At 48.0% G+C, this 14,745-nt stretch overlaps 1 protein-coding gene and 1 long non-coding RNA gene across 2 annotated transcripts in view; one reads left to right on the top strand and one right to left on the bottom strand.

The window, feature by feature from the left end:
• Positions 1–1,285: 1,285 nt before the first annotated feature.
• MYO1D (myosin ID) overlaps positions 1,286–14,745 on the bottom strand; it is a 376,233-nt gene continuing 362,773 nt past the window's right edge. The window contains exon 22 of the mRNA XM_031967606.1: positions 1,286–4,288. Within this exon, the coding sequence (XP_031823466.1) occupies positions 4,132–4,288 (157 nt within the window). The 3' untranslated portion in view covers positions 1,286–4,131. The remainder of the gene's footprint in view (positions 4,289–14,745) is intronic.
• Positions 9,366–13,038, top strand: LOC105750534. The gene is made up of 2 exons (XR_001121103.3): positions 9,366–9,718; positions 12,759–13,038. It is a non-coding gene; the product is annotated as an uncharacterized LOC105750534 (long non-coding RNA).

Genomic DNA, 14,745 nt, shown 5'->3' with positions numbered 1-14,745 from the left:
TAAGGAGGTTTAAGGGCTGGCTCCACTCAGCCTGATGGGAGGGAGGGTGACACTTGTGTCTGTCTCCCATTCTGAGACTTGGGTCTGAACACTCCAGGTGCTGCTTGCTCCCTGGCACTGTGGGCTCATGTCATTTCCTTCTTCGGATTCTCTGTCTGAATCGGATTTGAGTCTCTTTGATATGACCCTCCTGGATCTCAGTTCAGTTCTAGCCATCCCTGGGAGACAAGCTAAAATCTAGGTCTGGGAGTCTCACGATGGCTCCATAACCTGGAGGTTAAAGGACCCGTGATTGTGGCCACGTTTCCAATCCCGATAGCAAAAATGGGAATAAGTAAAACCCCTTCTCTTCCCTGGTTCTGACAGCCATCATTTACTCAAAGTCCTTAAAACATTTCAATGAAACCATCTGCCTGCCCCTCTAGGAGAAGCACCAAGGTAGAATTAAGTGCCTGCTCATCTTTTTTTTTCCTGAAGACCCAGCTTCCCTCAGGCTGGTGGGTAAGAGAAGCGCATGAGGAGCTCCCCCTCAGCCCCTCCCTATCCTCAGCATCCCTACTCTGGGCGCCAACACAGCTGGATGGCACTGATGCCCACATCTGAGAGCTGCAGGAGAAGGCAGGGAGCCGGTCTTTGTCTGAGAGGTACCGGGCTTTCCCAGGGCAATCCTCATTCCCTCATAACCGAGGGAGGGAGGGAATAGCAGATCCAGCCCTTCCACCTTCTTGCCCCCAGTTTCCCCTCTTTTCAACCTCATCAAATCAGGTTTATTTGCTTTTCCTCCTTTCCCTTTGTGCCCGCTTTGCATTGATGGGGGGCTGCAAGGTAATGGCTTGGATTTCTTCCAAAGCTTTCCCTGGTGTGTTCTGGGAGGAGTTGGAAGCAACTTGGGCCCATCCTTTTAGTGTGAGAAGATCCTCCATCTTTCAAATGGGTTGTTGTCATAAAGGGATTGGAAAGGGAATCTTCTGAGGAGAGACCTCAGCAAAGTGGAAGAAGAAAGGAAAGCTGTTGAATTTAGCACTGTCTTTATCACCTAACTTTATTATTCTTTCATTTAATCTTTTCACTGGAAAACCCCAGACAAACTTAATTCTCCATTTTGCGCCTTTTGTCTTTCAGATGACGGGGGAGCTGGCCAGCTCCTTGAGGGCCAGTCTGGATCCTGTCATTCTTTGTTTTTGTAGCCCCAATGCCTGGTACACAGTAGGTACCTAGTATTTGTTGATCTGTAACCCCCAGCCCCATTAAAAAATGACACACAACTGGAACAACCTTAAAAATATAAGATTCAGTGCTTTATTGATTGCTTTTTGTGGTGAATCAAAATGGGCTTTGGAAATAAAAGTTAATTCAATGAAAATATTTGTTGATCTATAAGACACCGCCACCCCCATTTAAAATGACACATAATGGGAACAACCTTAAAATAAGAATTCAATGTGCTATTTATTGCCTTTCATGGTGAATTAAAATGGGCTTTGGAAATAGTTAATTTAATGAAATTATTTGTTGATCTGTAAGACACCCCCATCCCCATTTAAAAATGACACACAACTGGAACAACCTTAAAAATAAGATTCAATGCTTTATTGCTCTTTGTGGTGAATCAAAATAGGCTTTGGAAATAAAGTTAATTTAATGAAAATAGGAATATATGCACCACCAACAAAAAAAAACAACTGCATTTAATTTAATCAGAGAAACACTTCATTACATACAATCAATCACCATATAGATCCCTCTCCTCTCCCTCCACTTCCTCCCTCCACCACTGCCCAGATGCAAAGGCATTATCGGAGCTCCACCGTTGGCCTTTGGTCACAGTTCCCTGCGACCCCATTCCAGCACGAGCTCATCCGACAGCCAGGTGCTCTCCAGCCCCGATTGCTGTTGTCCCAGACTGAGGACTCTGGCGCTGGGCTGGATCTTCGGAAAGGACGGCCTCCCTTTGTTTTGTTTTGTTTTGTTTGTCAGGAAGAATTAAAAATAAAAAATCTGAAAGGCCTCCTTCACACTGGCCTAGAAGAGGATGGCTCGTTTAACAAATTTGGGGAGCACTTTAACAAATAGGTAATTCAAAGCAAGATACTTGGGTGAATATATGGAAAAGAGAAAGTTTCCCATTGGTCTCTTCTACAATTGGCACCACTAAGAGTATTGCTAAACTTTGGCCTAGCAGGCACTGGCTATGAAAGCAGAGGTGAGAGGTTTGCCTCTATTTGCTAATGGTTGATATGGCTTCTTTAATAAGAATTAAAAAAAAAAAAAAAAAAGATAAGAAGAATGCTAATGGGATTCCTTATTGGGGAATCCCATGCAGTGCAAACGTGGGTGGTCACTTCTGGGGTTGCTCCCGTGCAAGGGTGACGAGCTGGACCAAAGGAGTTTAGCGTCAGGGGGCCAGCAGGTATTGGGGGCTGGGCTGCCCAGAGGCACTTGTGGGACAGAAGGAAGGCTGGGTGGGGGTGGGGAGAGGATCTAGAGGAACCAGGGTAAATGAGGAAAGAATACTTTCTTCCCTGCCCCATTCCCTATCATCGAAGCTCCCAGGGCCCAGTGACTTAGTCCTGTTCCCAGATGCAGAATCCTGTTTTTTCCTTCTTTTTGGGATGCTAATGAGCCATCCCTCCTCCCTCAGCACTCTCTTATATGGTGGCACCTGAGAGCCCCCAGCCCAGGGTGACAATCATCTCTAGGCTCGGCTGTTTCAGAAAATAAGACTCTTGGGAGCCTTGGAGAGCTGTCCCGCCTGCTTGGGTCAGAAAGGTGCATACTTATAGTGGGGCACGGGATGGCAAAACAGTTGCATTTCTCCGGGACAATCTCTCTCTGCCTGGTTTTGTATTATCAGGCTTTGTGCAGCATGAAGGGTGGGAGTCCTGGCCTGGCCAGCAGTGCCGGGATCCATCACTAATTTTGAATTATTAATGAATTACTTATTAATCTCTCCCCTTTCCACAATCCCATAATGCTACTTCCCTCCTACTCCATTCAGAGATTTCAAAATAAGCCCCCAACCCAATTAGATATATTAAAAACAAGCTCCCAGCCCCATCCCTTCTGCTCCCCCCAGCTCACGCCTCTCATCAGGACTCCTGACCAAAAGGAAAGGCAGGTGATGGAGGAACCCTCGCACCAGAAAAGGGCCGAGATGGTTACATGGGAAGGAAAGAGAATGGTTCTTAGCAGCCAGCGCCCACTCGTGCTGTCGGACAGGTGGGCCAGGAGGCCTCTGGGGGAGGGCAGCCGCCCCGCTACAAGCTTCATGGGCAGGTGCTGCAGAGTGCAGAATCTCCAAAGTGGGCCCTCGGTGCCCCGTCTGTGCTGGGGAAGATTCGAGCTGGGCTTTAGGTTCTCAACACAATGGCTTGGAGCTGCTTTTTGCCAGTGAGAGGTAAAGCTCCAGGTCTGGTTTTCAGTCTCCCATTGAGCCTGTGGGACCCCAGTGACATCACCGGGGTGGGGATCCTGCCACCCGGACATCCTGGCAGGGGATGGGAGGGCCAGAGGCCCCAGCTAGGTGGGCAGCCTTCAGTTTCAAGGCTGAGCTGGGGAGGAGACAGGTCTCATTTCTTTGATGCAATCTCTAAAGAGCATCTTTTTGAGATGTAGGGAACCCTTCTCCCCATCCTTTTCTAGGGTCACCAGTTAGAAACAGCAACCTTTCTCCTTGCAAGGGCAGGCTTAGGGAACTCCCGGCTGGCGCGTGGCCATTGTGCTTTGGGGGTTAGCCCCGATTTGCTTTCCCCTCCTTCCTCTCCCCCCAGCTCTTTGGTTTCTCAAGTGGGAAAGGGGAAGTTGGGGATAAAGGAAAGGCAGAAGAAGAGTTCCCTCTCAGGAGTGGTCATGGGGTGTGGGGGGGAGGCTGGAGGGGGAGGGAGGAGGAAGTCCAGTCCCAGAGCGCTCCCCCTCCCTGAAGCCCACTCGGAGCTAATTTCTAGTCAGGTGGCCTGAGCTACATTAGCGGGCGATTCAGCAGATTAGATTGGACTCTATTATGCTTAGCAAGGACGCAAAGCTCCCTGGGAGTCCGTTCCCTGACTCGCGGGCCGGGCTGAGGCAGGTGCCGGGACGGGGCTCCCAGGGGTCCAAGCTCTCCATCCGGCGGGGGGGGGCGGGGGGGGGCGGCTAGTTCCCCGGCACGCTGAGGGTGAAGCCCGAGCGGTTCTTGGTGAAGTCGGGCTCGGGCTGGTTGATGCGCGTCTCCACGGAGACCGTGCACTTCTTGCCGTGCAGGCTGCACTGCACCGGGTTGTTGACGGTGACTTGTAAGTGGCGCTTCTCGCTGAAAGAACAAACGGGACAAGGAATGAGCCCCGACCCGAGCCCCGGTGTCTTCCCGGCCACGCTCCCTCCCTGTCCCCGCCGTGGCCGGTTCCACCCTGGCGCGCTGGGGAGGGGCACAGACCTCTCTGAGACTGAGGGAGCAGGTGGGCTCCCAGGAGGCCCAGGGGGAGGGGGCGCAGCAGGCGAGGTCAGCCTCTCTGGGCGGCCACCTCCGGGATCCGGGACAGAAAGCCGCGTCTGGCCCGCAGCGAGGCTAGGAAACATCCCGGGCCAACCCGGGCTGCGGGGGCCGGCAGGCGCCAGGCCCGGCTGGGAGCAGGAGGCGGCCTCAGTCCGGGCTAACCTGGGCTGTGGGGGCCGGCAGGCGCCAGGCCCGGCTGGGAGCAGGAGGCGGCCTCGGTCCGGGCCAACCTGGGCTGCGGGGGCCCGGCAAGTGCCAGGCCCGGCTGGGAGCAGGGGGCGGCCTCGGTCCGGGCCAACCTGGGCTGCGGGGGCCCGGCAAGTGCCAGGCCCGGCTGCTGGAGCAGGGAGCGGCCTCGGTCCGGGCTAAGCCAGTCTGCGGGGGCCCGGCAAGTGCCAGGCCCGGCTGCTGGAGCAGGGAGCAGCCTTGGTCCAGGCCAACCTGGGCTGTGGGGGCCTGGCAGGTGCCAGGCCCGGCTGGGAGCAGGAGCCGGCCTTCGTCTGGGCGTCCCGGCACACACGGGCCTCCCGTCTGACGGGGACCAGCCTGGGGGGGCAGAGCCCTGTGGGGACCCAGATGGCTTCTCTCCCGGAGAGGGCGGGACCCATGCGAGGATGGCTCCCGCCACATGCATGCACACAGCGGTCACGCTTGGGCCTTTTTTAGCCAAATCATCCTGTCTCTTCCACCTACTCTGAACCAGAACCAGGGCCCCTTGGTCCCCTTTGGTCCCGCTGGAGCTGGGCCCGCCGCCGCCTGGACCATAGACACCCAGGAAGACTGGGCAGCGGCCAGGACCGAGGGCCCACTTTGCTCCCCGGCCTAAGGCCTGGGGAAGCAGCCCTCCTTCTTTCCCCTTCCTCCATCCCCACAGAACAGCTGTGCCGGGAGTCGCAGATCTATTTTCTGCCTATGATGGAGGCCCTGGTGATGTCAAATTGTTGCCTCAGTCTCTTAGCCACAGAGATGCCCCGGTTAGACTTGGGGTGAAAGCGCTGAGAAAGGCAGCCCCTCTCGGGGCACAGAGAGGGACCCCCCCCATCCCTGAATACACCTAGGAAGCTTTAGAAAAAGACAAATTTGTCAAAATGGGCTGAGACCTAATGTATTTAGCTATTAGTACGAGGTGGAGGGAGCCGGCCACAGGTCAGGGGGGCCCGGAGGCCTTTGGGGCTCAAGAAGGCAGGCGGGGGGCTTGGTGGGACTTTAGTTCGCAGCACAGAACCTTCTTGTGTGTGAGAAGGGCACTGGGGTCGTGACTCATCCAGGTCAGGCAGCCGGAGAGTGTCTGAGGTTCTATTTGAACAACCTCCTGTGACTCCCGTGCTGATGCTCAACCCCCCTGGTATGGGACACTAATCCACCAGCTCTAATGTCTGGAATTATTTGCAGATGTATGAATGTATGTGTGTGTAAGAAAGAGAGAGAGAGAGAGAGAGAGAGAGAGAGAGAGAGAGAACGAGAACAGTCCTGATACTTTCAGTTGATCATCTGAGGCCATCCTCTTACCAGCCCATCCCAGTTGCCCCCTTTGCTGTATGTTTCCTAGCTTGTCAAGTCCTTCCTAAAACATGGTGCCCAGAACTGAGCAAAGTGTTCCAGTTGTGGTCCCATTAGGGCAGAGTGCACTTTCTTCATCCTAAACACATTTGGGGGGATAGCTTGGTAGTCGGGAAGACCCGAGTTCAAATATGGCCTCGGACATTCATTATCTGAGTAACTCTGGGTGTGGGAAAATCTTCTTCTTTCTTTTTTGTTTAAAAACATTTTTGAAAATTAAATTTTATTTTCCTGGAAAATAGATCCAGGACAAATAATCTGTAGTAGTGAAAATTTGTAATAGTGAAAATCGACCTTCTTTTCTTTCCCCTTCCCCCACTGAAAAAAGAAATAAGAACAAAACTCTTATAATAGATATGGATCATTGAGAAAAGCAAATTTCTGGGCAAGTCATTTAACCCCTGCCTGTCTCAGTTTCCTCATCTGTAAAATGTGGATAATAATATCTACCTCCCAGTGAGCACTGAATAATATTTGTAAAATTCTTTGTAAGTTTTAAAGCACTATATAAAATGCTAGCTATGACTATCATTATTATTAAGGCAGCACTCCTATTACTAATTATTACTGTTACCAACTATTATTATTGTTAACATTTGTATAGTGCTTTAAGGCTGGCAAAACAGATCATTTCATGTGATCACTTAAAACAGGCTAACTCCTGAGCACCTATATCAGGTGAGATGCTGGGCTGGTATCCTTGGTACCCACCACGGGGGAGACCCAGTGTCTGCCCTCATCAGGCTTCTAGTCCAGTAGCTTTCAGTTTCACTCTAGGTCAACTTGGCCATTGAGCTGGAGAGTTGGGGTCTGAAATCATCAATGGCCCCTTCTGCTGTAGCAATAACAGGCCCATCACAAAGGGCTGACGGGCCAGGGAGCTCTCCCGGAGAGTGGAAGGCCCTGCAAATGGCAGCAGCTCTCCATGATCTCCCCGACAGTTCCATTGGGTCTCACGGAGAACAAAGGGACTGGAAGGTGACCAGCTCCCCAAACCTGGAGCCGGTTCTCTCTCAGCGCTCCGCAGGTGTGCCGATCAACCAGGAGGGCGAGAGAAGCCTGGGAACCGTAGGGTGCGTTCGTCTCCCTCACTGTGTGTGCCGTGGGGCAGAGGCCGGGCCATAAAAAGACATGTGGTTCTCACATTGATGGGATGCCAGGTATTTAATACCGAATGTGATCTTGCTTCAGTCAGCTGCAGCTAAAATCTTGGCTTAGGGAGTTATTTTTAGCCAAGCCAGGCCACAAAAATAGCAAAGCCCATCAAAGGCAGTGACTCAGGCATTTTTCCATTAGAGCTTGGAATGGGGGCCACCTGCCTCTAGACAGGTAGACTCGGGAGGGCTCTAGCCTCCCCCGCTCAGCCCTCAGCTGCCAAGCTGGCCCCTGGCACAGGCCACAGAAGGTGAGCAATACCTGGGGACCCTCCTGGGTCCAAGACAGGGCCCCCCCTGTAACCAAAGCACAGGCCGCCCTGACCCTTCCAGCCCTGCCAACCTGGTTAGTCTCCTGGGTCCGAGCCCAGGTAAGCAACAGTCATTCTACAACATAGTTCATTTGCACCTGAGTTTTCCCAGCTTCAATTCAGGGCAATCACGTCCTTCATGATGCTTCTCTAGGCTCACATTTTTTAAGAACTTTATTTCAGATTTTATGGATATGACATTATCCCAGGATCCTAGATGGAGAGCTGGAGGGGCCCTCTGAGGTCACCTGATCCAACCTTCTCATTCTCTTCTTCAAGAGGAAACAGGTCAGAAAAACAGTCATGTCCATAATCACACGGGTAGGAAATGTCTGATGGAGGCTAGAATCTGGGGCCCTAATTCTGAATCCGGTCTCCTCCAGTGAACCAAGCTGGGGTCAATGGCTTATATATTACTTGGAAAGAACCATGACTTCATAATTATGTATTAATGACCAGCATCCTTTCCATCCAGCCCTAGTATAAGGGATTATCACAAATGACTAATTTGCTGTTCTTCCCTCTCCACCTAATTTTCTGTGTCACAGTCATAGTTATGTCTTAGAAAGATGAATTTAGTTGTGTGGAAAATGGACTAGAGAGGGGAGAGGCTGGAAGCAGAGAAAACAATTAGGAGGCTGTTGAAATAGTCCAAAGGAGAGGTGATGAGAGCCTCTACCAGTAGCAATGTAAAGAAAAGGATATCATAATTATATACTTTAATGCTCTGCATCCTTTCCATCCAGCCCTGGTATAAGGGATTGTCACAACTGGCCAGTTTGCTTGGATGGGTGAAAGATCTGTGAGTGGATTAGCTATGGCGGTGAAGGAGAGGAAAGAGTTGTTAATAATAATGATGGCTAGCATTTATGTGCCTACTAAGTGCTAAACACCTGGTTTAGCCCGACTGCCAAGATGGTTTACTGGGTGTGACCCCAGTTTCTTGGAACCCCAAGTGAAAGTTGGATGAAGCTACAAGAAGATTATGTGATGATCCACTGCGATAGACTTGGCTCTTTTCAACAATGAGGTGATTCGGGGCAATTCCAACAGACTCGGGATGGAAGAAGCCAAACTATCTTTGCATGTATTTTGAAAAATAAAAAGGTATTATTATTATTAATAAAATAAAATTGGATGAAGGTGGACAACAGTGGTGAATGAACAGGAAGGACCAGTAGCTCACCAGTAGGTGAGGGTTTGCTAAACCTTTCCAGGGCTGCTCATCCAGGTGGGAGAAGGATTAATTATTCAACAAAAGAGATTGAGACCAAAGGTGAGCTCTGTTCCGCAGCTGCCCTCAAGGAGCGGCCCAGTGTCCTGTTGGAGGTTTGCCCTTTCTGGGCTCCACGTTCTGGAGGATCTGGAAGCAGGCCTTTTTTTTTTTTTTTTTTTTTTTAAATCACCAGAGTCTCAGAACAGGTTAGCTGCTAATGGGAAGTATTCTGCTTCACGCCACAGGCATCTCAAACGCATCAGGCCACTTGTCATCCTCACAACCTGGATCCTTCAATCATAGGACACTCGCCCAGCAGTTTGCCTTCCACAGTCCTGCCCAATTATGTTCTTCCACCGGAGAGACTTCGCTGCCAGCTTATACAGGGAAACTGATGTGTGCGTCCAGTTGGCACCTAGGAGACGGCGTGGCAAAGGCCAGAAGCCTGGCTGAGGCCGAGGGGAAGGCTGACAGCGAGATCCCGGGGGACGGACAAGTCCATCGTTTGGATTGATCGCCTTTTGCTGAGGGGATTTACCCATGGAGAGGATTTCTGGGCCCCCTGAGGAAGCCTGCCCTGCCCTGCCCTGCCTGGACCCTCAGCAAGTAGGAAGAGAGGAGGCAGTTCTGAAACCACAGAAAACTTACCCTAGAAATGGGAGCCCCCTCACTTCCCAACCGTACGGTGGGGAGAGGGGTGCAGCAGGCACACAGGAAGCCTTCGGCTCCTCGAGCTCCACAGGGCTGATCTGCAGGTTTCCCTTCCTGAGGTCCTCCCCACACCATCCTCCTGGCTTATCATTAGGAGGCAAAAAGTTGGCTTGGCTGGGACTGAGAAGAAGGGCAAGTTGGTGCTTCCTCTCCTTAAACCATTCAAAACGACATGAAGGAGTTACTCGTGTCTCTTCTGGGGACTGGGCAGAAGCAGAGGCTGGTCAGCAGGCAGGAAATGGCCACACCAGGAAGGTGCCTCTCCCTCCAGTGTCCTCCTAATAGCATCGACCAGGTGCTTCTTTACAGCTTTTTCATGGGGAAAAAGGTTTTAGGGGATTTTGAGGACAGGTGTGTTTCTCAGAGAGAAAGAGACAGAGAGAGAGACAGACAGAGAGGGAGAGATGGAGACAAATAGAGGCACAGACAGAGATGGAGCTGGGAGAGAAAGGAGGAAGAAGAGAAAAGGGAGGAAGAGGGAAGGAGAAAGGAAGAAGAGAAGAGATGGAGAGGGGAGGAAGGAGGAGGAGAACAACCATGGTTTCCTTTACTAACTTGGAAAAGCAAGTGACAATGACTGATTGGTCTGGTTGGTGCATGTTTGTGTTCCCTCACTTTTACTTGTTCCTAATAACTTCAAGAATCTGCTCCAAACTATAGTGGCCAATTTGTCCAGTTCCCTGCCCCTTCTTTTTGGAGGGACGCCTTTGCTCCGTATTTAACAGGACTCCAAGGGTCAACCCTGCATTTCTTTACACTTTCATATAATGTGTTAAGCCTAAATGTGTTTCAACACTTGTGGTGTGTCTGTGTGTGATAGCAGACAGAGCAGAGAAGGGGAAGTGCCGGGGTGTGTGTGGAAATGGCCCTAAGATAAGGAGCTGAGGGACCTCAGGCACTGGCTTCTCCCTAAGTGGGGAGTCTCGAGTAGTCAGAAGTTCTGTAGAAAGGAACCTGTGGCTCTGGACCTCCAGCCCCAGAGCAAACAGGAGCCTCACAGACCCTAACCCAAGGGTTCTTGGAATCATGTTCTTAAAGGTATAAAATAAAAATACACAAGATTACAAAGGAAGCCCATTATATTGAAATGTAGTCCTCAAAATCTCTTCCCCTCACCCTTGATCTAATCCAACCTGTACACAAACAAGAATCTCCTTCAATAGCAACAGTTTTCAAAGTGTAGTTTGGGGACTCCTGGGGTTTCCCGGGATCCTTTCAGGAGCCCATTAGGGTCAAATTTATTTTCATAATAACACATCTTAATTTTTAATAGAGTAAGTATTGACGGATTTAACCTATAAAAGCAAAAGCGAGGTTCCCTGCATTTTCTCTGGCTGTCTCCCATGTCCGGAATGCTCTCCCTCCTGTGCTGAAGTCCCCGGCTACCTTTCAGCTCCAACTAAAATCTCATCTTTCCATAAGAAGCCTTTCCTAATCCCTTTTAATTCTAATGTTATTTCCTATTTATTTTGGATAAAGCTGACATTGTATATGCTTGTTTGCATCTTGTCTCCTGGTCAAGTTGAAAGGCAGGGACTGCCCTTTGCTTTTTTTTTGTATCTCTAGAGTTTAGCAAAAGCCTGGCTTGTAGACAGCTCTTTAAAATTTTTTTTTAAATTAAAGCTTTTTATTTTTCAAAACATATGTATGGATAATTCTTCAACATTAACCCTCACAAAACCTTGTGTTCCAGTTTTTCCCCCTTCTCCAACCCCCTCCCCTAGATAGCAAGTAGTCCAATATATGTTAAACATGATAGAAACGTATGTTAAATCCAACAGCTGCATACATATGTATACAATTCTCTTGCTGCACAAGAAAAATCAAATCAAATTGGAAAAAAATGAGAAAGAAAATGAAATGTCAGCAAACAACAACAAAAAGAGTGAGAATGCTGTGTTGTGATCCACACTCAGTTCCCACAGTCCTCTCTCTGGGTGTAGATGGCTCTCTTTATCACAAGATTATTGGAACTGGTCTGAATGTAGACTGTTCTTAATAAAAGTTATCCATTTTATTATTAACATTATTCAAATGTCTATTAATAATGTTTATAATAAATGTTGATTGGTTAAAAGTGTTTTTATTTTTAACATTATTCAAATGTCTATTAATAATGTTTATAATAAATGTTGATTGATTAAGTGTTGAGAGTCCTGATGATGAGGTCCTGGGTTACTAGGAGGTTGGTAGAGAAAGCCTAAAGAACAAGAAAGAAGAAAGCCTGAAGAAGAAGAAAATGATACTTCCTGAGGCAAGCAAGGAAGGGCACTGATGGGGATCAGCTCAGCCTTACAGTCCCACCCCTGTGGAAGTCTTGGGTAACCCCACCTTACTGTTCCCAATCAGAAAGCCAAGTATGTCAAATTCCCAAGGTTAAATTTCCCCTATAAATCTGTCTTCAGCCCACATTATCTTTGCTGAATCCCTGCCGCAGCATTTTGCCTCCTGGTATCTTTCTCTATCTGTTAACTAACTCTTTTAGGATTCTAAACTCCTCTATGGATTCAGCCTGCCAGTCAATGGCATATTCTCACTTGATGGAATATTTCCATTTTTCTGGCTAATTGTGAATTCCACCAGGGAATTTGTCTTTTCCATTGTTAATTGTTAAAACCTCTCCCAGATCTATTTCATATTTACCATTCCTGGTGTCTACTAGGTCTCTTCATTTTGTCTGTGGGCTCTTATCCTAAATAAATGTCCCTTTTGGCAAAGAGAATGGTCATTATGAATTTGTCACATGTTTATTTTGAATAAGGGGTTGTTGCTCCCCTGACCTCATCCCTGAGACCAACAATTTTAAGAACCATTGGACTGCAACATCCTAGACCAGTGGCCATCCAGCCTTGCCTTGAAGACCTCTAGGTATTACTTCTCACAGCAGCCTTTTCCACGGTTGGAGTTGGAATTTTCCCCTCCAATTATTAAGCAGAAAATAGCTTTGATGTGCTTCTCCCCTTTCCATTGTTCCTAGTTTTTCCTGCAGGGGCCAAGTAAAGGAAACCTAATCCCCTTTTCACAAGATGGCCCTTCCTGTTCCCTGAAGACTTCTCTTTGACTTAATATTCCTAGTTGTTCCCATTGCTCCTAGTATAATATTTCTGAAGGCCCATGGGCTTTGCCAACTAAGTTAGCTCCTCTAAAATTGCTTTTGGGTAAGTCCCATGACTATATCATGTTCCCTCTTCTTGGGACACACAACAGCTTGTCCATGTCCCTTCTAAAATATGGTGTCCAGACCTACACGAGATTAGCAAGATGGGTCAAGGGTCGAGGTTGGAAATTTATTAAAATCCCTTATTCTGGTCTGCTTTTGTCTGCTTTTGTCACAGTAGCTGAAGATTCCATCCGTCTTTGGGCTGCCGTTTTTAAGTCCCCAACCCTGCAGCATCTCTCCAGCGCCCTGAGATTTATCAGAAGTCACATTCTGAATGGAATTCAGGAATCAAGTGGCAAAGATCTTTGGAGATCCCGGCATGCAATTACCAAGGCTTGGTAACAAATTTCAGGCAACTAAGAGGCTCTCTCATCCTCTTCCAAATGAATCTTGGGTGCCAATTTCCTATTAATCGTTTGATCTATGGCTCCTAATAGAGATCATTTTTCTTGCTAGACTAAACTGCAGTCGTTTTTCTTTCTCTTTATCGTCCCAAGCTTTCTTTGTTTTTTTTTTTTTTTTCTCTCCCTAAGATAGCAGAAACAAATAGACAAACCCCTCTACCTGTTTTCCCCCTTTCCTTAGCATACTTCACAAATGTCACTTCACTGGAGCTTTGCCCTTTCTGAGGGTCACACAGAAGGACGTCTCACCCTTCTTGAGACATTTTTAGTTGTTTGCCAAGCAAAAGGCAAAACTACTTTTTGTTTACCAAATCAAAGTTTCTGTTGTCCCTTTTACTGAAAGACTAGAGAATATATTTTCTGCTTATGTTTTCTCAAACTCCAGTACATCCTGAGCCTTCCTTGGGAAACAGCCCACACAAAAACTCAGCAGTTCCTTTGCTCTGCTGGTGCCTCCAAATCTGAGCTAATATCCTCACTGACAACATTTAATAATAATAATAGTAAAACTCTTTAGTTTGCCTCAGTTTCCTCATCTGTAATAGGGGGCTCCTTATAACCTACTTCTCAGGGTTGTTGTGAGATCAAATGTGATAATAAATGTAAAATGTTTAGCCTAGTGCCAAGGACCAGATAAGTGCTATATTAGCTATTATATTTATTATTGGTTCTTTCTTAGGGGCAAATGAAAATCAGACCTGCTTAAATGTGTTAGAGGAAAAGACATAAAGAAATTCTAATCAACTCAATTTCCTTTCTTCTTTATGTCCTCCCTCCTCCTCCTTCTCTCTCTCTTTTCTTTCCTCCCTCCCTCCTTCTCTGCATCTCTCTCTCCTCTTCCTTTTTCTCTCTTTCCTTTCCTCCTTCTTTCCCTCCCTTTCTTTCCCTCCATCTCTCTCTCTTTCCTCTTCCTTTCTTTCTCTCTCCTTTCCTCCTTTCTTCCCTTCCTTTCTTTCCCTCCATCCCTCTCTCTCTTTCATTTCATTCTCCTTTTCACTTTCTCTTCCTCCTTTTTTCCCTCCTTTTCCTTTTTCTCTTCTTTCTTGGCATTTCCCATAAACTCTACCTTAAGGTGAGAGGCTGTATGTGAGTCAGGAAAAGCACTGATTGGGGGGGGGGGGCAATGCAAATCTCATTGACTGGTGAATGTTGGGGGGAATCCAGGGGGCTTTTCTGTTTGTTGCAAGATGAGTACAGTGTTTTTTCCTGTTCAGCTACAACCGTTGCTGTGAAATGCCCAACCTGGCACCAAGTACAGGCAGGTGCTTAAATAAATGCTTTTGGAAACGATGACGCTAGTAAACACATTTCCTTATAAACCCTGGATTTATAATTTAGAAGCTTTTCTCCCCCTCTCCCCCTATGATGGTGTCAGTGAGAGGAAATCTACTCCTTGTTGTTCCCTCCAATGACAAAGAGCTCTTGACATTGACTTCTGCCCACTTCTGTATCCCACTTCCTTTTAAAAAGTGTACCAAAAGGCCCCGATGTTGATGTCAAACCACAGAGAGCATCTCTTTCAACACCCGGCCTTAAGGAAGTCTATTTTGGTATTTTCTTAGCATCAGTGAGAATGTTTTTAAACTGCTAAATTTTGAAACCCAAACTCCAGAGCTCACACAATTTTGAGAGTGATGGCTTTGCATCACCTGGTCCCCAGGAGCTCTTAAAAATCTGATCTGGTAAAGGGGAATGGAAAAGAAACTTTTTATGCTGAAAAGGAAAGTTCCTATCCTCCTTAGCCCTGGAAGGGAGAAG

The sequence above is a fragment of the Sarcophilus harrisii genome, chromosome 4 (genome assembly GCF_902635505.1).
Source record: "Sarcophilus harrisii chromosome 4, mSarHar1.11, whole genome shotgun sequence".
Taxonomy (NCBI): Eukaryota; Metazoa; Chordata; class Mammalia; order Dasyuromorphia; family Dasyuridae; genus Sarcophilus; species Sarcophilus harrisii.
This window is presented reverse-complemented; position numbering and strand designations above follow the sequence as displayed.